Genomic DNA, 27,187 nt, shown 5'->3' on the forward strand with positions numbered 1-27,187 from the left:
GAATGACACGTGGACGCGAAGTTTGAGAACTGTTCGGCTGTACGGGGTTCGTGCGTCAACGCCAACCGTACTGACGGCTACAAGCAATTTTTTAAACTACCTGTCAAAGGTTCAGTTAGAAAACTTCGTTTGGTTTGTTCTTTTGAGCCATCTGAAGCCTTCAAGAAATGAAAATGTAAGCAAAGCAATGCCGTACATGGGGACGTTTGACGGGACTAGCCGGCTGTGTCCTATGCCCTTTAATATTTGGGACATACAAAATAATGTTCATCGAAATCATTCCGTACGTGCCCAGCAAATCACTAGACTGTACAGCGTACTGCGCGCGTTGCTATGCAGCATTCTGTATGCTTGTCAAAGCCATCGGGAGCTTCGGTTCTCGCGCGGGAGTTTTGAACTTGCAAATTCGTGAGAGTAGATTTTTTTTCTTTTTGCTCTGCGTTGCTTCGGATGTCGATGGCGTAGCCTTGCATTTCGTCGAAAGTAAGCTCTAAGTTACTTGATAATGTCAAACGAAGACCTATGCAGCGTTATCAAACGCTTACGGCTGCGCCATCGCAAGTTGGGAGGTCCCGCTCTCGTCTCCGGACCCAACATCGCAGCTCGCTCCGGTGACTCGTGCTGCCGACGTCATGAACAGTAGGGACATTAAGGTTACCGCGCGGTGGAGTAAAGTTTCGCTGGCTGTCGAAAGTTGCATGAGGGGCTCAAATGGCATCGTAGCACGTGGTAAGAAAACTCGCGCGTTCACCGACTGTAGCCGGGAAAGGGGATATTTGGCCCAGAGAATCGGCGCTTTCGAAAATATTATCTGTGGTTATGTAGTCTTGAAGCGCTTGGCAATGGGTTACTCATACTTGCTTCTACTTGTAGCTGCATTGCATGTAGCGGACAAAAACAAGTTCGGGGTTCGTATGACTGCATACAAAGGGTACGTGAATGTGACGACAGCGACTACCTCTCACTCGTCTGTGTTGGAACCTTGCATGCGGCTGTTGGAGGTGCATGTGGCTGCCGGTTGTAACTGCCGTCAAGTCTAGCACGACATAGCGACATTGTAACCCGGTCGGACACATTTTTTCAGCGAATTAAATGTACCACAGCCCGCGCAACTTCCTGCAAGTAGCGCGACGAACATTCATGCATTCTCCAAGGAGAGAGAATACCTAACACGAAACTGCTGAGCGCCTTCGAATAAATTTTGGTAACCATTATAGGCGCCCACAGGTATCAACTAAGTAACATCGCATGTTCGTAGATAGCTGGGCTTCGTGAGTACAGTTTCCAGAGGATGCAGAGCAACCGTACTGAGGATCCTTATACAAGGGCGTCCGCAGGATTTTTTGCAGGGGGGGGCCCCGTTGGTGCCCCGGGGGGGGGTATGTTCGTAGCAAAAAGGCGCTATTTGCGGAGTAAGTTTATTTATTTATATATAAATAAAAATTAAACAAAATGCACACATGAAAGAAAAATTACAAACAGCAAATTAAAGCGCGGCTAGGAGAGGTACATTGGAGTTTATCAACGAAGAAACAACTAAAATTAATAAAAAATGCAAAAAGATGCTATATCACTTCGTGGAGAAGAGTGCTCAGTCTTCCTGCATACGGGTTCTCGACTCACCCGGATTTATGACCAGCACACAGCACAATATGTTCGCAAACACGCAACTACAGTCACTCAGTCAGTCTTCCTTGAACAGCAACTGTAGGCGCCTCGGATTTTTCTGGGCGAATTGCGTAATTACACGTGTGATAAATTCACTTCTGTGCTTCATTACACGCTCTCGGTGCACACTCATCATACACATTGATTGGAAAAACTGTTGGACGCGTACGTTGAAAACAAAAGATGACTATATATACAACGAAAACTTATTTACAAGATAAATGCACGCTCGCAGCTTCATACACCTCGCTCCATCTTGCTTGCGCATCCGCACAGTCGAGCAACCCCACACACACTGCTCGCCGCTCGTCGTTTTCTCGTCCGCTGTCTTGGTTGTTCTCAGCTTCGCTGACAACCGGCCACTAAAAACACCCAAGCACAAACACAGAGGCGCGCACACGTGCGAGGGCTTACTTGCCGCAATATCCCCGAATGCGCACTTTGGGGGTGAAAGGAACGCCGCGCAACTTCCGAGGGGAAGGGACACTCGCCACTCCGGTCGGAAAATTTGTTTTTGTGTTTTTATGGGGTTCAGAGCCCCAAAACGACTCAGGCTATGAGGGATGGAGTAGTACAGAGTTCCGGGTAATGTCGACCACCTGGGTCTCTTTACCATGCACTGACACGCACAGTACATGGGCGCTGTTGTGATTTGAGGCCCAGCCAGAGGTGACAGGCGAGCCAGGCAGGCGCCATCGGGCTGCGTTGACCAAAGGCGCTGGTTTTCGCAGAAGACGCAAAGAACGCTGGTGTGGGGGCGCCTCGGGAGACTGCGTCGCCGTGAACAAAAGCAGCTAATCCCCTTTGCCGGAGATTCTGAAAGCGGCGCTTCTACCGAACTGCGCTACCCGTGGATCGGAGGAGACAGCGAGCGGCGGCGGCGCCAACTCATCGCCCGCTTGCCCCTGAGCAGCCCGACAAAGCGGGGGTGGACACGGCTGATTTGTCCTTCCCTCCTTAAGAATTCATAGGTGACCGGCGTAACGATAGGCGAAAACAAGATGCCCCGTGCACTGTCTGCCTCCGTGTCGCTATCTCTCTAGAGATCAAAGAAACAGACACCCATCTCAAGGCGGCTCGAAACACATGCTCGCCGGTGCCGCTGTATGTCTGGAACAGGTCGCCCTTCAGTAGAGCTAACGATGGCGTGGTTTGAAAACGGCGGAACGACGCACGCCCGGACGCGGCATTTCGCAGATGTGACCATGCGGGGCTGCTTTTACCCTTTTGACTGAGCGCACCACCGCCCCTGGCGTGCGGCCATCACTCACGGTTCGAGTGAGTGATTTTCCAGGGGGGTGCAACCGCCCCCCCTTGCCCCCCCCCCCTCCGGACGCCCATGTCCTTATAATTCGCCAGTGACGTACTGTTCTCCAGTGGGGGAACCTTGTCAGGCTGTTACTGTCTGCTGTACCGGACTCAACCACCACAGATTCGATTTGCTGCGTTGCCATGCACAGTCCGTATACTTGCCACTTCCGTCCTACATCGGATCGTCAGCGTTCCCCGCGTTGCTGTGTATGCCCCGACAGGTTGTCTCCATTCCATATATTTGGCATCACGGAGCATTGTAACCGGCACAGATTTCTCCTCAGAGCGGTTGGCTTTTGACGCTCGTTAGGTTAAGTTGAATAACGTGCTAGGTCGCGGACTTTCTGGCGTTTGTTTTTGGAAAAAATTGGATGATTTCATTTTGCTAGTTGTACGACATAACGCTATACGTGGAAATTATTGATGAAAAAATTATCAAAGCCTACAAAAGAGGAAGCAAATGGCACTAAAGTTTTATTGACATCATCGCTGTATACAAACGCTATTTAAAGTTGGTTATAGTAGACAGATGCATACTTAAAGTATCATCAGCCATAGCTGTGCGCTCCTTTGTGTTCACAGCGCGCAATTTCGAAAACGTTCGTTATGTATAGTCTACAAAACGATGGAGGGTCGACCACACTGACCGCGATACTGGCGCTATTGACTGAATGATGAAGGCTTTATTGATGGCATGCAGTTGTGGAAGTTCGCTTTCCCTCGCCCGCCGGAGGCGGTTCTCTGAGACCCCACACAATTAAAGCAGGGAGGATAGTGAATCAGGCGGCCAGGAGCCCTTGAGTCCCTGTACCCAGGCTGCCTCCGCGGCATAGCCCAGCAAACCTAGACGTCTCTGAGAGGTTTTTGGTTTGCTGGGAGGTCACTGCCGCCGCTTGAACGGCAGGACTAGAGCTGCGCATCAGTGCCTCTTATATACTGTTCCATGGTGCGGACATTACTGCGTGGTGTCGATATCCGCGGACATACCCACAGTGTGTCTGTTAAGTTTGCGGGTTCGTTGCAAAGGTTACACGCATTGGTGTAGCGGTCGGGGTAGATGTGGGCGTACAGAGTGGGGCGTGGGTATGTGTTGGTCTGCAAGGTCTACGCAAGAGGCGCCAGGCATGCTCCTGGGCCATGGACAGCATCGTGTGTCCCGCCGTAGGTACGTGCGGCGGCCCAATCGGTATGCATGTGTTATTCCCGGTATACGCTGTCTATAGCGTATCCTTGTGAGCGCCCTCGGCATATACCTCCTGTCTCTTCCCGGTAATTCGCGGGCGGTGTTGTGGGCGGAAGTGTTCCCGGGTAGGGGGTTCGAGTGAGCCGGGACCCATATGAGATAACGGAATTGGAAGTTTGGCTGTGCATTAGGATGCGCTGCGCAGGGGTATGCAGATCCGGCCGCTGGCGCAGTTTTGGACGGCGCGTTTCTATATAGTCGCTTATAATGGTGGTGGTGAAGGTGGTGTAGTGTAGGCCTGCGCGATGGCAGAGAAAGCTCCAGACAAGGACGGTAAGTAGGGTGGGTTTATTGAACAATATTTACATTCTAGATAACGACGGCCGCTGTCGAGATAAATTGATGACAGCCCCTCTGAAGCCGCTCTGTACCACGTAACATGGTCGGTCGAAGCCGGCAGGCGCTACGGCACAACGTGCTTTCTCCTGGCAAGCGGGATGAGGTCGGGGCTCTTCCCTCCGCTGTTCGCACGCGGGGCAAGAGAGCGAAGACAGGTGCATGTCGCGCAGGCGACGCAGCCCGGCGCGTGACGTCACCTGTCCAAAATGGCTGCCCACGGCGGCCGCATTGGTGCGACTCGGCTATATCCCCGTGCGAACAAAGAAACAGGGGTCTAAGGATCCCCATAATGCTGATACAAACGTTATGTTCACAAGTAGTTCTTGCGAAGTTAACTGTGTTAATGTGGATACTCGGGCAAGTTAGTACATTTTAAAGAAGGAAAACAACGCAGAAACACAGGATGAAGAAAAAATGCAGGTTTCCCTAGCTCCATGCCCATGGCGATGCAGACCCCGTTGAAAGAAGTGCAGAATGTGAAGGAGGCTCCGAACGTGCACGAACTGTCACATCGGATCAAGAAATGGGCGGTACGCGCTGGTATTCGAGTGGTTCTTTCTGCACCGAACAAGCTCAATGCCTTGTGCCGGCGTGTCAACAATGACGACCACTACGAAGCCCATGAGACACGAACCATAAAAATCGCTATATGTCAGCGCGGTGTGTCGAACGATGTGCCACTATCGTAGGAAAGCGCATGTCGGGCAGACGGACCGTTGTCTGAACACTAGACAAAGCGAGCACGCCCTAAAAACAGGCACAGACAGCAATCTATAGTCGGATTGCAAGGAATGCCCTTCAAAAAACTGCACCCCTTTCCTGGACAGCACGAGCGTCCTAAAGAAATGAAGAAAGCAAGGGAAATCTTCGAGGCACTAATCATTCAGCGGAGAGGCCAGAGTAGCGTCAGCAAGCCATCTGACTGGTTGACAAAGAAATAATTCATCTGTCCTTTTGACTTGTGCAAAGCACCTGCAATGATTGCACCTTCTGCATCGGGGTTGTTTACAATGTTTTGTGTTTTTGCTGTTTAGATGTTTTTCAAGCTATATATTTCGCTTCTGGTGGAATAAAAACGAGTTGGCAATCAGCGCGTTGTGCCGTCGTGTTCTTTCTTCGCCCTGTATTTCTGCGCTGTTTTTCCGTCTTTTTCTTGCGAAGACTCAGGAGCTGATAAAAGCGTTTTGGGCTCATTGCTTGTTTTTCCGACTGCGTTATTGCTCTTGAGAAAAGACACAATTGAGCGCAAATACTTCAGGACCTCAGCGAAAGCCTCATAAGAAGAAAACCACCTCGAGGGGCTCACTACGGAGAGACACTTTTGTTCAAGATCCTAGGAATGACACAGAGCGCTGAATTAACGCCATAGTTCTCGGCAGTTGTTCATGAGAGCCGAAAGGCGCATGATGAAGTCTCGCACAACCGGAACTCATTCAGCTTCATTCCTAGCTTCGCTGAGTAAAATGTTCAGCAGGTGGCAACAGTCTTTGAAGTCAGTGTGCGACATCTGAAGGTTTGCGTGCAGCTTTTGCATGTATATGATACCAAGCCTGAGCATATAGACGCAGATATCGTAGAAATCATTAACGATTCCCAGAACATCTTACACGAGCACGTCACCAGCAACAACATACAGTGCTGAAGCACTTGCAGATCTTTCATAGAGGTCTTCCGTTGGAGTGCCTCAGGACCGAAGAAGGTCATCGGTGGTGGTAAGCGTTGGCCGGCTACGCAGCTCTGGTCGACAGTCGGAGAAACGGGACGATCTTTGTATATGCAGTTCCCAAAGTGCAGACAGATTTTTGGCGAATACCCGATGTATTCGCCAAAGATAAAAGACAAACCAGGGGCTATGGGCTGGTCAAAGCTGCCAGCGGGCAGCTTTTCTTCCCGCCGCCTTCCCATCGCATATGTACTACAATGGCAAATAGGCATTATTATTATTATTATTATTATTATTATTATTATTATTATTATTATTATTATTATTATTATTATTATTATTATTATTATTATTATTATTATTATTATTATTAAGTACCTGTGGTACATCAGGCTAGCAGGCGGCATCGTGCGGGACGCGGGGCACAAGCTGCGGAACAGCTCTCCAAGAGGTCTATCAGTCTTCTTCCTGAGCGGGATGCCGGTCTTGCTGAGAGCTCTGCAGAATCTATGTACTTTGCCGCTGGCATCATTCTTATTCTGTGAGACAAGTGTGATGCATTATTCCATGGAACTCTGGTACATTGCTTATATACGAAGTTCCGGAGGAAAGAAATTGCTTTAATAGTTTATGCAAGCTTGCAAAGTAGACAGAAGTGCTTGCTAAAAATATTGTGCATATCTCGCTCTTGTATTCTCGAGATAGAAAGAAGTAGCGGTTAAACGAATATACTGGCATAAGTCATGATGAGGCCTCTAGCTGGACGTGACGCTTTGATGAGATGAGCTCGGTGACGAGTCCCTTTTCCATCTTTAATGCTGGCTCTTATGCGGCAATACTCACAGGCGATAAATGACAAGTTCAAACAGGTGTATAATGTAGGCATTCCTTAATGCAATCACTTAGAGTTTTCCCCTTAGTGGCTCAGCGGTTAGGGCACTCGGCTACTGAGCCCGAGGACACGCGTTGTATCTCATAATGATGATGACGGATTTTTACGCAAGGGCATCCGCGGCCAAAGAGCTCCACGGCACAAGGTGGGCCAAAGACCCATTCCCAAGATTTTCACCCTAAACGAGCCGAGCACCAGACCAGAGGAAAGCTTGTACCCATTGTATCACCATTGGGTACCCGGCGGCACTGGGGATTGAACCCCGAACCTCTCGCATCCCGTTCGTTCTCCGTCGTTTATCTCAGTCGCGGCGGCAACGTTTCGATGGAGGCGAAACGCAAAAGTTCTGTGCGGTGTCAGTACACGTTAATTATCTCCAGGCGGTCGAAATTATTCCGGAGCCCTCCTCTGCGGCACCTTTTGCTTTCACTCCATCCCCTTTCCCTCATGAAGTTGTTGAGGTGTCCACGTGAGGCAGTAACTGCCCTCTTCGTTTCCTCAAAACCAATTTTCATTTTTTTATCTTGATGATATTCTCATTCGTATAAGTATTGATTATTGATTGATTGATTGATTGAAAACATCTTTATTTACTAAATATTCGTAGAACATGTGGCTGGGCCGATTAGTCCGGTAGTCCACTGGTTATTGCTGCTGCGCTGGCCCTCCCAACCAGCCAGTGCTGAAGGTCAGGATCATCGCAAAGCAGAACAGCCTCCCACTGCTTATCTGAGGGATTTGGAATGGGGTGAACTAAGGGAATAAATTGGCATGCCCACACCATATGGTAGAGGTTAGCTACCTCTCCACAGTGTGGACACTGCGGAGAGTTTAGTGTAGGGTACCACATGGTGTAACTTAGCTGGCGTTGGGTATGTGTTGGTTTGTAGTCCCCTAAGGATGTTCTCCTCTAACTTATTAAGGGATTTATGTGGTGTTGGGTACTCCTTTCTGTATGGCGCGAGACTGTCAGCATACACTGCTAAACCTCAGCACCCTTCATGTTCATCAGGGGGAGCAGCCCGGTATAGAAGAGCTCGGGCATGCCTGTGAGCGGCTTCGTTTCCTCTTGGTAGTTCCAGGTGACCGCGGAAACCAGATGATTGAGGCTTGGCCGGGCTGATGCTTAATCAGCAAAGACAAACCCTGACCTGTGCATTAATCCGCTACCAGGGGCCGAATTACGGAACGGTCGCCAAGCCCCACTCCTTTTAAAGTCTGAGGGGATTTAGCTCCTCTTGGTCAGCAGCGCGGACTGGCGCGGACTGGCGTGGTGGTGGTGGTGAAAACTTATTTCAAACAGGGGAGTCTGGGATACGCAGGTCGTCGTATTCCTTTCTCGTCCTTGTCTTGTCGGCGCTGTTTTGTCACGAGGTTTATGGACCAACAGGAGCGAGGCTAATATATCCGTTTTTGACAGGTTTTTAATTTGATTGTTCTGCAATTCGGCCATAGAGACGGCCAGCAAGCAGCAGAGACCAAACTCCGGATACGGATATTACTTACGGGGGGCTACACGCCTCTCAGTAATTAAGGAGCTTAACAGTAATAGCTCAAAATTTAACTATTTCAATATCAGCTATAGCAAGCCTACTGTTAGCACGTCTTTGCTGTATTCTGATCTACTACACCGCTGACAATTCTGTGCAGAAAAAAACGCTCTTCTAGCTCGAAAAGCCTATTTTTAAAATCTGTGGAAAGTCTTAGGTGAAACAAATGTGCACATGCGAAAGCGCATGTACCAACCAACCAGCGCGCTTGTGCACACACTGCCTATATATATCCCGGGCCCATCATGCTTTCCTCGAGCGTGGTCGCCCACTCATTGCGCTCTTTTCCACTGACGAGTTCACAGCAGCACCCGCGTCTGCCCTTCTTCCGAGTAAAGCAAACAGGAGAGATTGTCAAACACGAGAAGCCTTGTCTCTGAGGAAACAGGAGAGCCTACATGAGATGCGGCGTGTGACGCATGCGCTGATCGGCGCGCTCAAGCGACTCGACGGAAGCGAACCCGAAACTTCGTCCTTGGCGCAGGCGCTCTCTCACGTGGGACAACGGGCGACTCGGTGAAGCGTGCGAAGCCGTTTTGTAAACGAGCGTATATAAGGGCGTCCGACAATCCCGTCGTGTATACACGCCGCTAGCGATCCAGGCCTGCACCATTGCTCTCGCGATTCGAAAGCAGCATCAGCAGCCGCCGCCGCTCCCGATCCCCAGGTGAGTTGCGGCGCCGGTATACTCTTTATACAGGGTGTTGCAGCTAAATAGGACCACGCTTTATAAAAAAAAAAAATTATCATGCAACCATGAAATGTCTGCGAATTTCACCACTAAACAGTCGCTTAACCCCGCTTGCCCGTGATGAGTCAGGGGTTAAGCGTACACCTAAGACTGAAATTCGTTGCATCTTTGAGCTGATCGAACAAGCTAAGCCTATAGTTCAACTGACACTCAAACACCTGAGTGACACCACATCGTAGTTCGCCTGTCTATTGCGTCCGGCGGCTTCGCGAATGCTCATTTCTTGACCGTGGCACCGTTGTTTCATCTCGGCATGGCTATAGTTGCCACCAGGATCCTCGCGTCATTGACGCTTTCGCTCCGCTTCAGGGGCCTGCGACTCTGGATAAATTCACCAGTCATCACCTGCGCTCGAGTTCACCACGGTGTTTGCGAAGGTCTTCTAGGTACTGCTTCGGGTGACCGATCTTCTCTGATTCGAAGCGACTGAGTAACAACGCGCTCACCACACAGTCATGCACCGAGCGCCTCCAGCATGCATGCACATGCCCCGCATGCCTAAGATGCTGACGTGATGAAAGTCCACGGCTGTACACTCATCCACACACCTAGCTCTAAAGGTGCACCGAGGAGTACAATGACGTCATTTACAAGTGGCCAAGGGCTTTAAACGAGACCTTGTCATGCAAGCGCATTCCCATGGACCATGTTTAACTGCTCACGACTCTTGAAGACATATCGCACCCGCCAGGCAGCGGCGACAGTCATAAATGCGCAGCACAGCGGGCCGTTCGAACGCTCTTGACAGGTGTGTGGACAACTGTACACGACGACGCGAATCAGCCGAATGTTCCAGCAACAGTCAGCGCTGTATAAGAACACGCTCTACGAAGATTCAACTAGTGCAGGGCTGCTGGGTCGCTTTTATCAGGTCAGCATAGTTTTTAAGCGAAGGTCAGCATTGAAAGTTTTGAGCTCTTGAAAATAAAATAGTTACGTATACTTTGTTAATCAGCAAACTGAGCGCGAAAAAGAACAGTCTGGTCTGGTCAAGACGACTCTACACCGCATTGCGACCAGCCACGGTGGTTCAGTGACTTTTGCGTTCGGTTGCTGATCTCAAGGTCGCGGGTTCGATCCCGGTCGCGGCGACCGTATATCGATGGAGGCGAAATAGAAAAACGCCCTTGTTCTGTACCAGTCAGTGCACGTTGAAGAACCCCAGGTGGTCCAAATGAATCCGGAGCCCTACACTACGGCGTCCCTTATTCGAAATGTCCTTAGGGGCATAACACCCCACAACTTAGTTTACATTTTTGCACAACCTTGCCCTAGTTGGCCCTTTATACAAAGTGCGCTGTTTCTTATTTAAACCTCAGGCGTATACTCAGCTATTACGGCCACTCTGTCGCCTTTTCTGAACGCGCAGCGGCGGCTCCGTCGACGTCTGGGCACGGCCAAGGGGCCAGCTGGTCCCTGGCCCAAGCCCTCAAAGGAAGGTGGTAGACTTTCCCTGCGCCTCGGCATCAAGGAGGTACCTCTAGCTCCGTCTAGTCTAGTAAACTATAATCTGGACAAGCGCCTCTATCCATCCCCTCATCTCTCACTAACCGTGCCGGAGGCTCTCCTTCTCCGGCACATCCAAATGAACGCACTCATCACCTGCTCACTCCTGTCTGGTCAACCTCATTGTCTTTCGACTGCTCAGTCGGGTTTCCATCGCACCTTCCTCCTTTCCCTTTCCATCACCACCTAGATCGACTGACTTGGCGCTGAAGGGACGGCATCGACTGGTCGCCCAGGCGGACCACATGCCCGGCCTGTGATTCTTGGACCAAAAAAAGTCCTTTACTGTTGCTGCTACCACTCTAAACAGAAAGGGGTAGAAAGGAGTAAAGTTGTCCTTTAGTGCACACCCTTTAATAAAAGGCACTGTGCTAGAGGACAGCTTACTCCATTTTACTCCCATAAAGGTGTATTTGTGTCTAGAGTACACTACTACTACTACTGCTACTACTGCTACAGTTGCTACTGCTACTACTACTACCGCTACTACTGCTGCTACTACTGCTACTACTGCTACTACTGCTACTACTGCTACTACTGCTACTACTGCTACTACTGCTACTACTGCTGCTACTGCTGCTAATACGATATGCGCGTTCATCTGGCGAAGACGCTTTTACCGAGAAGCGTTCCGCCTCATTTACGGCTGGATTTTTTCGTTGCCGACACTTCTCACGTTCACGAGTACACCACACATCTGCGGTTGAGTGCGGCCAATCTGACAGTTCTACGGCTGCGGTGGCGCCCCGTGCGACCTCCGTTCTGAGCCGCAGAGACGACAAAGCGGCCGCGGGCGCGTAAGGAGCACTCGAGCGCATGTAAAGGTAAAGGTGGTTCGTGATTCACTTTGTGAGAGTTTCACGAATTCGCTCTATACGGTAGTTGAGCAGACGAGAGCCTTAACCGTCGAAGCGAGTTTTCAGAGTTCGCCGCGCAATTCTTTACGGGTCAACGAAGCCCACTGCGGTTGAGCTTCATATAAACAGCTTTGCAGCAAAAACGGTTGAAATGTGACCGAGAGTCCGCAGCGCAATCTTTGAGATAAGCGGCATAGAAACCACTCCACTGCTGAGGTCGACGACACCACTGGCGAGGAGGGATGTACAGCAGCCTCCGATGGGCTTCGTCTGGCGAGTCGACCAGTATAGGTTGATTATAAAAGTGTTAATGTGCAACGCAGAAGCAGCTGTAGGCATGTGTTGTTCATAGATTAGGCCCCCGCCATATATAACCTTGGAAGACAACTTTGGGCGGATCGTACAGGGCCTCTAATATTTTGCTAAATGCCGTATGATTCTTTATTAAAAAAATTGTCACGTCGATGCTGCCTTCACGGATTGTGTGTTGGGCTTGGCAGCCACAAGATAAGATAGTGGTCACAGTTATGCGACTAATTAGCCCAAATTTGTTTATAATTAACTTAATTACTCACTTAATTGTTGCAATCGCAATCTGTAAGACTGTATTGATTCGGAACCAACGTATGCAGAAATATTAAACTACCACAGAGGGCGGAGATTCAAATACCCACCACCCCACACATCATTAACACAGCACGAGGCGGTCTGCTGGCGGAGACTGCAAGCAGGGACTTTCCACAATTTATACATACTACACAAGATGTTCCCTACACAATACAGGGACACATGTCCGTGTTGCGGAGCAACCCCCACGCTATATCACATCACATGAACGTAACAGAGCATTTCACAAGCTAAATGACCCGAGTGCGGAACAATGGGAGGGCCTGCTGACCAGCAGCGAGCTCACGGCCCAAAGAGCACTGGTGCAGCACGCCTGCGAAGCAGCAAGACTCAGCGGTGCCCTGGAATAGGGGCGCCGACCTTATGAAGAGGCCGAAGACATGAAGACATCGGCCCATTGCTAAAACCTGATTTTTTGAGCAATAAATGTTTTTCACTCACTCGAAACTAATCCAATTTACAGAGCTGAGAGCTTGCAAAAGTGCAATCGATCTGTTTTTTCACAGGCTGCGCCCACTTCCAGCGCAAGCCGAGCGTCCAGTTTCAGAATGAGGTGCGCAATACATATCGCAATTTTGCAAGTTCTGTAAATTGGATTAGTCTCCAATCATTTCATTATTGCGATCAGATCATGCCACATAAATTAAAAGTTAACTAACGCATTCCGGCTACTTAATAGCATAACCGTGACTGTTAATCTCGTTATCTTGTGTCCGCAGTGTATTCACGTGACCACCAGTGTCATTTTTTATAAAGCTGTAATTATTATAAAAAATTACCCAGTACGGGGCAAAGCAAAAATGCTTGTCATTTTGAGGCTCAAATTGTACGGAAGGCACCTACAGGCCCTAAAAGCAGCGATGCCTTGCACGTCCGCCTTGCACGTCGGACAATTAGGTGATGCACCCGCCGATTTACAACTCCGGCGTTATAGCTTTCCCACGGAAAATGAGCATGCTGCGACCGAGTGAATACGTCTATATTCTTTACGCGCAACGATAGTGTCCTTGTTTATCAACGTATATCTCTCTCTCCGTCGAGCATGCTCCGATTTTCCCGTTTTGCGCTCTCCTTTGTTCGGTGTCTCCGCAGCACACGTGCTCATACCGTGGTGGGCAAGACTGTTCAACGTCGGCGAGCGATTGCACTTTCGCGAGTCTTTGCCCTGAAAGTGCACATGTCTGTATCGGCCCGTTGGTCTTTCTATCGTCCTATCGGAGATTAATTACTCCAGCCGGTTGCTGCTCCAAGCGGTTGCGTTTAGTTCCGACCCTCCGTTTTCTTTCTCCCTCTACTTTCTTTAATTTATTACGCCTCTATGACACAAGGCTTATCTGCGCCGCCGAATTTTTTTGAGATTCGTGCTGCACCGGTCTGTTCATAGCTAAACAAAATAGTGCAATCTCCGTTTTAGTCCAGTTCATTTGTACGCATATGTGAGGATTCAGAGGTTTTTTTGTTTGACTATCGGTTACTTTTAATGACATCAGTCACTGACTTGTATGTGGAGTAAGGGCGCAAGTCACGGCGGCTGGCTGACCTTTCCGGTCAAGACTATCTGTCGCAGCACTGTGAGCAAACATACAAAACTACATGAGCTCCAGCTTCACCTCTCTTTGCGAAGCTAAATGAGCTCTGAGAGGAGTTCTCAATAAAGTTGTGGTTTGTCTGAGATGCTAAAAGAACGCCGCTTGAGGAATATCTTCGAATTTTTTAAAATGTGTTCTGTAGAAGCCGCATTCAAATTTGGCTTATCACTTTTTGCATGCTGAAATGTCGGCGCTCCTCCGCCGGCCCCACGTACCAACTCGGCATCACCGCCGACTGTTGACGCGCGCAGGAATTCCTCGGTGGGCGAGCCTGCCGACAAGCCGGAGTGACCCGGCTACACTAACCCGGATGAGTGCTACATGAAGCGTTGCGCGGCATTTACGCTGGGTGGCCTGTACTCTACATAATACAAGTATTTTTTAGCCAATCTCAAATACCCTTTTCAAGGACACACTCCTCTGTGGTGATTTCTATAGCACAGTCATCAGAAACAGCGCCAAAGATTTCTAAATTGGCGTGCAAAGTATGTCGAGAAAATGTGGTTTAATAATGGCGCATGGTTCAGCATACCAAGACAACTGCATGCGCATGTCGTGCACGTGGTTTCAAGCCTAACAACCGCTCCAGGAAGGTCTTATCGAGTCCCAGTGTCATCCGAATTGAGAAACTGGCACGACGGACCTCGACGGCATATGGAAATCCTGCGTTGCGCGAATTAAGCGGGTGCTCCTGTGTCGATGCATAGAACTGCCCTTGACATCCTAAGCCGTGCGCCAGTGTAGTCACGGTCTAATTACGGAGCTTCGCGGGATGCGCACCAAATAATTGTCTGTCGATGCCGACCTGCAAAACATCCGTCGCGCGGGAGAAGCGGACGGGTCGGCCTGGGAGACAGCGGGGAGTCTGTGCCGGAAATCGAGAGACGATTGCTGCAGCTGCTTTCACCTTGGCCGCTGCCTTCGTCCTGTCTCTGGCTGCGTCGCGGCTTTGCTGCCCTTGACAGCGGCTCACTGTGGTGTCGCGCGTAGCTATATATACATTTATGCTTCGGTATATCTCGTGAAGGGATTTCAAATGCATGCATGAAGACCAGTGCTGCGTTGTACTTCAGTGCAGTCTACCATTGAAATTACGGTAGGAACAGCACGTGACGACCGAATTTGTATTCTTTTCAATTACATTTTTGATTGCAAGAGAAGAACAGGCCTGTTTTCTGTACTGCACACATTTAACGAATCAACGAACATAGGGCCGCATATTTTTCCTGCATAAACGTGAAATTCTGTCACATGCACCCAAGCAACCACCGATATCCTTCGGACGGCCGACAGAGGTCTGTTTCGGATGTTCTGTACGTCCGCTGAACATCCGCAAACAGCCGGTAGACGTCCGTCGGCCGTCCGAAAGGTGGCCAAAGGTATACGGTTCGCCCGACGACGGACGTCCAGTTGAGTACGTCCATTGGCGGATCTTTCTCGAATATTCGCATATATGGTGCATGCGTGCTTTATTCACTCCGCGCGATGCAATAAAACCAAAAACAATTTGATGCATAGCACGCATATTTTATTGTGGTTGATGATACATCAGCAGAGCAATGGGTTATATTCGGAAAATTTCTTAAATGTGACTCTTCAAATGTGGCAAGCTTGGGACACACATCCGTAATCTTCCCACCCACAGGATTTCTGAAATAAAAAAGAACGCGGCAAACATCAGTCATGTGAAACAAATGGCACAATGCAGCAGCCCAAGTTAAAAACATTGGAACCAATAGAAGTGCTGCAAGTATAACAGACAATGCACTTTAACAAACACCTCAATAAGTATAAGGCAATAACAGCTCTCACTTTTCCACACCACATTTAACAATGCATCTGCTCTTTATTTATTCTCATGGGCCTGAGGGCACTAACCTGCGCAGCAGTGTATACGCAACTGCGCACAGAAAGCCGCAAAGCTTCCGTTGCGAACCACTGCGAACTACACGTGCTTCCTATGGTCTGCCTTTCGCGCGTTCTCACTCTTACAGGCACAGTGAAACTAGCGATGCCTTAAAAATTAACAAGATGCGATAATACTCCGTCCCGCGCGAGCTGAAGGCTCCCGCAGCTGTGTGATGTAGGCTCCCGAAAGTGTGAGGACAGCACACACTTGTGAAAGCCATCTCCTCGCGCTTACTGCTCCCACTGTCCTTTGAACGAATGTTATATGAGCATGCTGCATTGTCCTAGAAGCAAGTTCCAAGAAGTGTACTGGATACATACCTTCGTAGGCAATCACATGTGCACTAAGCCTTCTTTAAACCAAGGTCGACGCAGTACGGGATTCCGGTGTTCCAGAAGACCTTCAGGCGCTCCTCGTATCTTTCGAATTAATTAAGTTACATACTACTTTCGTCCACAGACCGAACAAAGCCACACATTATAATAACAGAGCTATAAAGCTCTGCGCGACAACACTACGCGACAAATAAACAACAGTGCTACGGAGCCGTACTGATGGATTGGATTGGACTGACCGCGAACTGACATCTATGATGATGGTGATAGCAGAATGCACGGGATTTTGATTCTTACGAATGGTTTCAATGGCAAGTTTAGCTGTCTTACAACTCCACTAATTTGGAGAAGTTTTACAAATATAAAACTAGTCACTGAGTTCTTGCAAAATTCTGCAACACCTCCTTCTCCTCTTAGATAAATTTAGCTCGTTGGCGGCTCTTGCACTGCAGGTAGGAGTGGAATCGCACCAATTTACAAACATCTTCGCGTCAAACTCTCCAACTGATGCAAATAAAACAGTATACATACACGAAAGACGCGAATTTTCTGTGAAATAAAAAACGCCCATACTCATGGCCTGGGAAAATACTCGGCCTTACATCCTTGGGACGTACACCTCGTCTCTCATGCGGATATACAAAAGTGGACAATGTCCGTACGTCCGGCGGATGTACGAATACGGATATCCGAAATCGGATTGTGTTCGTACGTCCGATGGACGTCCGATCTCGGCAAAGGACGTTCGGATCTAGCTCGTACGTCCGACGGATATCTGTGGTTGCTTGGGCATTTATAATACTGCACGCGTCCATCGCGAAAGCGCCAGAAGAGCTAACATGACCAGGATGGTCAAGGTGGCCTCTCGCAGAAGCTAGGAGCGATGTCGCTGAAGAGCACGCTGCTTTCTACCTTCACCTTTTAACTACGACAGGCTAATCAGCGTTTCAGCTAAGCTTCAGAAGCTTCAGCAGTACCTTGATGTCCTCGCAGGGTCACGCAAAGTCTCGCAAATCCTCTTGACGTCTCATCCAGTCGTATCAATTACTAGGCATATATGGTGTAATTGCCTGCAGTCCGACAGCTATCACCAGAACACAATGTTGAGGACAGGGGACCAGACCATCGACCTTATATTCAAAGACCGACTCGTGTGTGTGGAGGAGTTGACACTGCTAAAGTCGAGTTAACGTGGGTGATTGATGTTGAAGAATGAAGAAAAAATTCCCTCATCGAAGTGAGAAAACAACATCAGTAACAAACATGGAACTGCATGAGTGAATGACTCATTCATTACATTCCAACCATTCCGGCAGTAAAATAGGATGCGATTTGACAAATGACAATAAGAAATTGATTCAGCATGAAAAGCATTCTTCATTGGAGTACCTATATTCGCCCATCCCACATGCGACGGTACGGCTTGGGTACCTTTTTTCTCCCAATTATGCAGGTCGTTCCTGAGTTAACGTTTCGTGTCCTCTAAGATCCACACCATCACACCGTTTCGCTTTTTGACGGTCATTGCCGTACATGTACGGCAGCAATCGTGTGTTCGAAGTGTTGCCCCACATTGAAAGTAGGCAGTTAGAGGTGCCTCATTGGCCTTCTCTTAAGAATGGGAAAAAAAAAATATTTTGTGATTCTGTCTTGCAGAAGAAAAAATACTAATATTTAACTTGTTCAGCGCTTCGCGTGGTTTACGATATGGCCCTCACCTAGTGTTAGTTTCTCCGCATGTGGACTACAGTTGTGTATGTTTACAAGAAAAATTTTTATATTGGTTGACACTTTGCTTGGTTCGTTGCCGGCATTCACACTGTTGTTGTTGTCCACTTGATTTGCTAATAAGTTTACTTCGAGGTTTTCAGTTGCGCATTGTTTCGTTATGGCCACATGCACCTTCTCTTCTGGTGATGACAATGATTTTTTTTCCTTCTTGGAGTACTTACCAAGAATCGAGTCTGAATCAGAGGAAGACAGCTCATCTTCGGACGAAGATCTACACACTATTAGTTCCAACTTCAAGCCCAACAAACACGCAAGGCTGCGGAAGCAGGCGCAACGCGACGATGCTCAATGGGACTGAAATACCACCCACCCTAATTTTTTGTCATTTCTGTATTGAATTTAGTTATTTTTATCATTCTGATGTGCCGATAAAAAAATTGACCAAGGAGGCACGTTTTCTGAGAAAAAATGTCAACCGTCGAAGGGTTAAAGAGTGAAAGTTCGCAGTAGAAAGTCAGTAGGTTTGGTGAACTGTGTGTTGGATGCATCAACTATATATGTTGAATGCCTGGTTCACTGGATGTTTCCTTTCTTTTCAACTAGACCTTCCAGAGAGCAATTTCCTGCCTCCGAGTACCTTTGCAAACCTTTGCAATGATAGATGAGAGCGAAATAACTATTGCCTGGGTACCAATAGACCACAATGCGCACACTCGAGGGGCATTCGTAAACGTGTCTCCCCTCCATCAAAGCTACAACTATAAATATAGAGCTCCTCTTAACAGCTAAGTTCGAAAGTTACGTTAAGGCGAGGTGGATATGAATAACAAATATACATAATCAGTATCACTGCAAGCATGGGTGCTTTCATTCTTTGTTTCAAACCACAACAAGTAAGGGCCTTGCATGACTTCACATGAGTCTTGCATCATGCTTTATTTCACAGCTGCTCCATGTCATCCCAAAGCAGTTGCTGCAACACAGCCATCATAGCCACGAGCTAAACGTTTCTTGTAGGGTGCCATCGCAAGGTTTCGACACTGACTTCCTAAAATAGTGGAGAAGTTACACGAGAGCCTCCACACTGTTGGTGCGTCTAGTCTATGTAAAGCCTTTTCGCCGGGAGGTTGCTGATGCACCTCACTGCCTCTCATGACGCTGCAATTGTGTTCAGTTTACACAGTACATGGCATGTGCCAGCACCACTCCGGCAACTGGATGGCATACGAGTACCACACAATGACGCGTTTACCATGAGAGCTAAGAGGAAAAATCGAGTCTTCGAAGACAGCTTTAGAAGAGCAGCAAATGCTCAGATAGCACGAGGCAGATGCCACGGAACTGTCCTTCTCACCCATTCCAGAGCTTAGGAATTCCACGGCTGCTGCAGGTACCCTACTATGTGACTGACTAGAAAACCCGGCAGCCTGTGTATTTTATGCAAAGGCTGTAAATCGTAACTCGGAGCAGGAAACTGTTCCCGAGTTTTAAGCACAGCTTCAGTGTTTAATATAGTAAGCACATGGCGCTGGTACTTTCGACTTCTTTGATCGGCCTACTTCCGAAAGCAGTGTTCGTTCACAAACTTTGCAATGAATGAAGTCTTTATATTTACTCGAAATATCCTGAGTTCGTTGTGTGCACTCGTGCTTAGCCTGGACAAAGGCTGAAGCTCTTGGAAGCTCTTGCAATATATCTGTCAGCAATCCTCTCTAGTTCAGACTAGCAGTTTAGGTGCTAAATAACAGATTTTTTCCCTCTTTGAACACGGTCGATAATAAAGTTTCTTTCTCTCTCTCTCTCTCTTGAACGCAGTCCAAGTTAACAGTAGGATCAACCAATCTCGTATTAACGAAATTCCTGTTGCAAAATGAGCGTGAAACGAATGCTCAGAAAAATAAAAAGCTCAAGGCAACCAGCACTAACGTTCAGCTGTTTGTTCAAACACGGCCGGTCTCGAGGGGGGAGAGTGCGCGCCCCCCTCGAGACCGGCCGTGGTTCAAACAAACAAACAAGCAAACAAATAAACACCAACCCTGTGCATGCACTCTTCAGTAGTATACCACAGTGTGCGAGCCAAGTCCACAATAAAAACAAAAAGAGGCAAAATTTGCCACTCTAACACTGTAATCACTAGCCATCAATAAAAGAAGCGAAAGTCGACTGTGCAGGCTCATATGAACCTTAGTTTATTTTTTTCCCCCAGAACTTGGTGCTGTGTATCTGTAGGTTGATATATCACCAAAAGTGAAGTTGGCAAGACGCAGTGGTTGAATAACGGTGGTAATTTTCCTTCATAACAGTTAAGACAGACACAACAAGGAGAGCTGTAACGTACACTCGGCCAGTTCTTTCACAATATCACCCGAGTGTCGAACTAACGGCAGTACAGTGGCCCAAATATGTGCAAAGTGCTTGCTCCGCTTCCTCACAGAGTGCTGTATATGGCCATTTGTTTGACACTTGGGTGGCACTGTGAAAGAATTGGCTAGGTGTACAAGTATGTAGCAGTTACAGGCATATAGTTAAAAGGAGCACAAATTGCACTTTCTGCATTGAATGCTGCTAGATCGACCTTGCAAGTGCTTGATGTGCCAGTATTGCAACCTATAAGCTGAAGAGGGCCCCTCCTTTGTAGTGCAGCCAGAAGGAAGCCATGGCACGTTACGAGCACAGCAGGTTCTGCGCACTGGCTATGCTGCTCCTGTTGGCCGTGTTCGCTACCACTGTTCATGCCAGGAGCCCGGCGCGCCAGGATCAGCTCGTCGGCGGCATAGCCGATGGCCGCTTCTGGCAGGGAGTCCTAAACAGGACCTTGGAAGGCAACGTGCAACAGGCCTTCAACATGGTCTTCGGCAGAGTTTCCGACGACATCGCGAATGCCATGAGTGAGTGTACTATATCCTATTCAGTCTTTCGTCTGGTTGTAGAACTTGTATACTAAAGGCGTAAAATCACAGTCGCTTGCCAAGCACGAAGTTAAAATGACATTAGATCTATGCGTCCCTTTACTGACTTTTGGTGAGCAAGATTCTGTCAGCTGATGACTTGAAGCCCTTTCTGTGCCGCGAACTATACGACGGGGGATCAAAAAGTATACCACGTCTGTTATTCCTTTCTATTTCTGTGATTTCTACATGTTGGGCTTCCAAGCGCAGAAGTTTTCTCTTCAGATTGAGGGCCCCTTAACCTTTAAAGCTAAGACAAAAGACTGGGCGGGACTTAAAAAATCCATTATACCAACCGAAAACCTTACTAATCTGCGGAAGCGAGCACCAGTAGAGTATGCAACCTTCGGCAGAGGTGCTTCAGGAGGGAGAAGCCGTATTGTCGTCAGCACCAGTCACTGATGAGAGCCACGACCGGTGACCTACGCACCAGCGTGCATTCGCAGATAGCTCGGCCAGCTCCGAGCCGGATGCAACCGTCGCCACCCTTGCCATGTTGGAGGTGACCCACAGCGATTTCTCCAATGTAACCTCAACGTGAGAAATGCCTAGTTAGCCTAATGGACATCTACATTCGATGTATACTCCAACCTAACAGGCGGTCAGTCGATTCGAGATATCACAAGGCGGCGTTATTCTCAGCACTTTACTTTTTGTTTGGTTTGGCGCAACATAATAAAAGTCAACACAACTAAGTTGCTGCACTTCAACACACAGCTTCACCAGAACCATGCGCATCACTATATTGCCCAAATTATACAAGTCATTCGTGGTGCGCCATCCATCTGATTTCACACTTCACCACATACAGGGCATTTCACGTAACTTGAACCAAGGATTAAAAAAAAGTGGTGCCCCAGAGGTTGTTGAAACCAAATGCACATTGTTTATCATGTCGCGCTCCTCAGAGTATTTTTTAAATTCTGCTTAATTAGTTAATTAGCTAAGATTAGTTGCACAAAATATTGAATATTCACTTTAGGGTCGCGTGCATTTCATTGGGCTCTAGAGGGGGTTACGAAACAACTGATCCAGTTCTTTGTAGCAACATATCTTTTATGTGGTCCTTTTTTCCAGCATTTAAAGAAAGCCCGCGAAATATGAAAAAAAAAACGCGTGACTGTGCTCTTGTGCTATCGTATTGTAGCGCTGCCAAGCACGTCCTGAGTGAACGAAGCGTGCGTGCTCACCGTCTCTAAGTGAGCAGCCGACGGCGCTTTCAGCATAGTCTTCAAAGTGCGTCAGCACATTCTTCCTGAACATGGAAAGCGTACGCTGTGATCAGTGTTAAGTGATAAAAAGGCCATCGACAGCCAATTCAGACGGAGCTTCTATTGAACCATCCTATAGGCAAAACAAAAAAGGAAGGGAAAGCAGTGGGGTCGAGTATTTCAAGGGAGCCTTCGTTTTTTTTTTTATTTTTATCCGTTTGCAGCCTGTCGAACTGGGCGGCGGCCGCTCACTTGGGCACGGTCAGCGCGCGCATTTAGTTCATTCAGAACACGGTTGGGAGCGCTGGAATATGGTAGCACATGAGCTCAGTCACGTGGTTTTTTTTTTTTTTCATATTTCGCGGGCTTTCTTTAAATGCCGTTAAAAAGGACCATGTAGGAGATACGATGCTGCAAAAAACTGGATCGGTTCTTTCTTAACCCCCTCTACAACTTAAGGGAAGGCCCATGACCCAAAGTGAACAATAGCAAATCTGCATAATTAATCTTACCTAATGAATGAATTAAGCGGAATTTAAAAAATACTCTAAGGAGCGCCACACGACACACCCCAAAGTGAACAATAGCAAATCTGCATAATTAATCTTAGCTAATGAATTAATTAAGCAGAATTTAAAAAATACTCTAAGGAGCGCCACACGACGGGAAACAATATGTCGTTGGTTTCGCCATGAAGGAATGAACTTCCTCCAAGGGTTTCGCTCAGCTCCAGTGCGCCACTTTTTTTTAAATCTTTGGTTCATGTTACGTGAGACACCCTGTATGTTTGAACTGAAGAAGGGCATTCTATTGGGTTTTATGTGTAGCGACGTCGTTGAGCTAAAGAAGATGTTACGGAACAGGATGGCAAGCTCTAGAATCTTTTAAAACTCCGTTCAGCGCTATTGACATTGCTTTGAACATGCGACTGCATTGAACACTGCCCAGATTAATCTTGCATGTCCGTGGTTTTGCGTTTTTCAGCATACACAAGGAATATGAAATTAAGCAAACGGAAATTATGCAAATATGGAATAACAGCCACACAGCTGCGAGCTTGAGCCAGTAAAGCACCTGCTGAAGAGTTAATCATTTCAAAAGAGGTTGTTTTAAAGTGAAACGAAAAAAAAAAAGTGCGCCTGCTTTCCAAAGCCGCTGCTCAAATGTGTGCGATAGCGAGCCTTGTGCAAACGGGTGCCAGGCACGATGCCAGTGAAGGCCACGATCAAGGACAACGAGGGTTCCTCCCTTACTCAAGTATCCCAGCGGACGCTGTCAAGGCTACTTCGTCTCGCCGTGTTTGGACTAGAGAAAGCTCTAGGAACGAAAGCTGTCGCATGAGAGAGGCAGCAGCGCGAGGCCTTAGAAGAAAATAAACAGCCCAAGGGGTTTGGTTCTGTGCCATGCAGAAAGGCTCCCTAGCATCCCGGAAGCTTGGGAGGAATGATAAGAGTTCCTTTCACAAGCTTCCAGAGATTCAGAACAAGTGCAAAACGAGCCACACCACATATCACTCGGAAGTGAACCCGAATGGGCTGTATATTTTTGACAAAGGCTGTACATAGTGATTAACTGTGAGTTTATAATTGAAGGCAAAGGCTTTGCAGCTGGCTGTTTCATCACCTCTAATAGACCCTAATCACTTCAAAGACTTGTTTCAGACATTTAAAAGGAACATTTAGTCTTTCAGCCCAATGTAATGTTTTAGCACTGCTCCGACATCGAAAAGAATAGCTCGTCTGTGCCCGCCGTCTTGTTTCGTGCTTGTTTTGTACACTATGAACCGCTACCGATTTGGCCAGACTTTCATCCTACGTCAAGAATAACAATACTCTCAGAGGATTAACTCGATGTGTGCAACAATTCATCGCAGTGCTGCTCAGGCAAATGCTGCAAGTAGTGAACGTTAATCGAGAACGCAACTTTGCTTGGTCATCAAAAAAACTTTGTTACCTTTTACAATTATTCGGCTTCTGGCTTAATGTCTACGCTTCTGGTATCCTTTTTTGTGCTTTTTGGGAGGGGGCTTTATGAAAAAAAGAAATGGCAGTAATCTACAGCCTGCTACAAGCATGCGAAATTGGTCCTCGTTTATAACTTCGAATCTGCGAGCCTCTGTATCATGTAGTGCATCATACTGTTTCTCTTCACATAGCAGTGGAATCCGACAGAGTAGTTTGCTGTTCCTTACAAGGTGGCAAGACAGTGCCATTAAGTCCGACGTTAACATGCTTCATCGCAAGCTCACGGCAGCCAACATTTGGAAGGGAGTAATCTATACTGACACGAGATTACCATTTTGCGTATCGATGTTGATGAGACCTGACGGGGACTACCTCAACGACTCACCACTAATCTGCAGTCAATTTTTACAATAGCCCTATGCTAGAACAGCCTGTCGTAAATTTACTTACGGCAAGGCAGTAAGGTACCAGATAACTATTTTACAAGCAGCGGAAATCGGCGTTCTGTGAGCTAATCTGCCATTCCGCAGTTCTTTTAACGTGCTGCATTGCAAGAATGCACACTTGCTGACCTGCGATATGTGGTGCCATTTTCAGATCGAGTATCCAACTTCCTGGACGGGGTCAGGCGAAACGTGACATCAGCAATACAGAACCGTGCGAGGACAATGCCTACAACTCGTTAATGGGTATGCATCAGCAACGATTGCAAGAAGGCGCCGGCAGCACTGATCAGTGATCACAGTGTTTCATATATTTATCCGAAACAACAGCAATTGCATCCATGGCAAGTTTGCCGTTATTTAACGTCATGGTACACACAGGCTAACTTTTCCATGTCTGCGAGGTTACATAATGGCAGACCACCAAACTTTTCCCGAATAAATTACGGAGTAGCAGCAAATATGAGTTGACACTGTTAGGCATGCAGGACATCAAATTAATTATTTGAAATTCTCAGTCTCATCTGACATTTCTTGTGCATAATTCAGGAAAGCAGTCAAAGGTCTGCCCGATTACTTTGCTGCATCGAGGTTACATACAAACAGTTGCTAGACGTTCATCAACCAACTGAGCATGTTCTGGCAATTTATTCACTACCAGAGCAAAGCCCTTCTTCTTAGTGAAGTGCCCAATCGCGGAGCAACAGTGAGGTTCCGAGTGCATGATCGTCGACAATTCTGCCTGGAAGCTCAAGGTCACTCGCTCTGTGGTACACAATGGATGATGAGTTCTGCAGCACTCTTCTCCTTTAAACACGTACTGCTTTTCAAGAAAAAAAAAAAAAAAGCAGCCTTCAGCCGCCTCTTTAAGCGCACCCATCTTGGCACAAAAATTGAAATGGATAGTGACAAAGATAGAGTTTCGAGCTGATGGGGTAAGCTGCACTGCAAACCAAATTGTAGCCGAAGATTTACTGTCAGCACAGCTGGAAAGGTCATGCATTTCAGTCTTTCACGAGTTCCTTTCTTCAGAACATAGCCTTCTCAATTTGAAGTGCTCTACAGATAGAAATCTCTACCTCACCTCACTAACAATGTGACAAAAATGCAAACCACATATAATTTTAGGAACATGCTAAAGTGACACCTTCTGTACGTTAAAACTTGATTTAGTGCATATGATTTTCATAATTATATCCCAGACGGCTGCATCTCTGTTATATGTGATCTGTTATGCTTGGTTTGTACTGTATTTTGTTCCTATTGCTGTGGGCTCGCTGTGTCTTTTTTTATTTCACTAGATCCGGATTATCATTCTACTTTTCACTTAAATTCCAAAACTAGACACCGGCTGTTGAGTCCAACAGTCTGCTGTGTACATTCTTGTATAACATTTATAAGCAGGAATAAAAACAATGAGTGCAAATTGTGTTGCCTGTGCTGACTGTTCCCTGTATGAAATGGATCTTCCTGTTTTACTGCACTCTTTGCACCTTTATCAGGGGATGTGACATGTAAGAGCCAGGATTTTTTTCCTTGGTAGGGGGTGGGTTGAGGTGGTGCATGCCCAACAAGACACCCTAACTGCGGCACGCCCTATATATGAAGGGCATTTAGCGCTGTTGGTCAGTCCATGCCGTAGTTCTAGCTTTGAAGAAGCGCTCCTGCATGACTCCCGGGTCAACATGTACCACTCCACCAGCCATGGACCTGCGGAGCAGCATGCACCAGTCTTCAAGAGGGCACCATCGTGATCCTCCGGTCGTCAGACTATTGCAGACTGTTGCAATTGGGGAAACACCTTTACACGTGTTCTTAGCCATTCGTTCTTCACTGACTTAAGAGTGGGGAATCTGAGCGAGTGGTCTCGTTGGGCGTGCCCAATGATGTTGGCTGAAAAGGACAAGACAGAGTGCAGTCCTGTCTTTATTTTTTTTTTGTCCTGGCACTGCAACGTGCAAGAGTTGAGAGGGGAGAAGAGCATTGTCTTTAACCATTAATATCTTAAATGTTAATCAAGCTAGCTTAAAAAATTTGAGATGCAGTGATGACTCCCAAGTGATGGAGCACCACTCACTCATGCGCTTTTCCTAAGCCCTGTAAATATCGTTTAATGGTTCGTTTAACCACCCGAAGGTGCACAAGAGCTATTGGAGACATCGGAAAGGTGGACCCTGAATTAATTTTGACCATATGGAGTTCTTTAAAGACATCACAGAGCATACTGCAAGTTAACATACTATCTTGACATCTACCGTATTTTCCGGTGTATAAGACGCACCCGCCATATATGCAGGCTGTCATTGAAAAAGTTGGTATATAAGACGCACCCGTGGATAAGACGCACCCCAATTTACCCAGTAAAGCTAGTGAGGCTTAATTAAACATGCTTATGCGACCATCGCAAAATCCACCGTACGTGTGAGAAGTTCTTTAGCAACGCTACATGATCGAAAAAAGCAACACTCACGCCATACCCGCCCACGTTTTAGCACAAAAGAAAAAAAGGCGAAATAACCCTCTTTATATCCATAACATTTTATTTTTACATAAAACCTTCAAAGTCTTCATCTTCGGATGCGCTATTGAAAAGGCAACGCGCTGAAGCATTCTCTTCGCACTATACGTACTTGCAAAGGGTGACTAAAAA

General features: G+C 47.5%; 1 protein-coding gene and 1 long non-coding RNA gene across 4 annotated transcripts; one reads left to right on the forward strand and one right to left on the reverse strand.

Annotated features, from left to right (window-relative positions):
• Positions 1-40: 40 nt before the first annotated feature.
• On the forward strand, positions 41-25,963 carry LOC149340467 (uncharacterized). 3 transcript variants are annotated; one of them, XM_089549244.1, is made up of 3 exons: positions 41-175; positions 20,610-20,859; positions 24,692-25,963. In XM_089549244.1, the coding sequence occupies exons 2-3, from the start codon at positions 20,628-20,630 to the stop codon at positions 24,778-24,780; spliced, it is 321 nt and encodes a 106-aa protein (XP_089405370.1). In that variant the 5' UTR covers positions 41-175; positions 20,610-20,627; the 3' UTR covers positions 24,781-25,963. The 3 variants fall into 3 exon arrangements, with proteins under 3 accessions (XP_089405370.1, XP_089405369.1, XP_089405368.1); XM_089549243.1 differs by lacking the exon at positions 41-175 and adding an exon at positions 9,125-9,333 and having other exon boundaries at positions 20,615-20,859; XM_089549242.1 differs by lacking the exon at positions 41-175 and adding an exon at positions 9,130-9,333.
• On the reverse strand, positions 15,500-16,435 carry LOC149340468 (uncharacterized). The gene is made up of 2 exons (XR_016283867.1): positions 16,226-16,435; positions 15,500-15,646 (listed from the first exon to the last, which is right to left on the reverse strand). It is a non-coding gene; the product is annotated as an uncharacterized LOC149340468 (long non-coding RNA).
• Positions 25,964-27,187: the final 1,224 nt, after the last annotated feature.

This window comes from Amblyomma mixtum, chromosome 6 (assembly GCF_055824585.1).
Source record: "Amblyomma mixtum isolate Tamu chromosome 6, ASM5582458v1, whole genome shotgun sequence".
Taxonomy (NCBI): Eukaryota; Metazoa; Arthropoda; class Arachnida; order Ixodida; family Ixodidae; genus Amblyomma; species Amblyomma mixtum.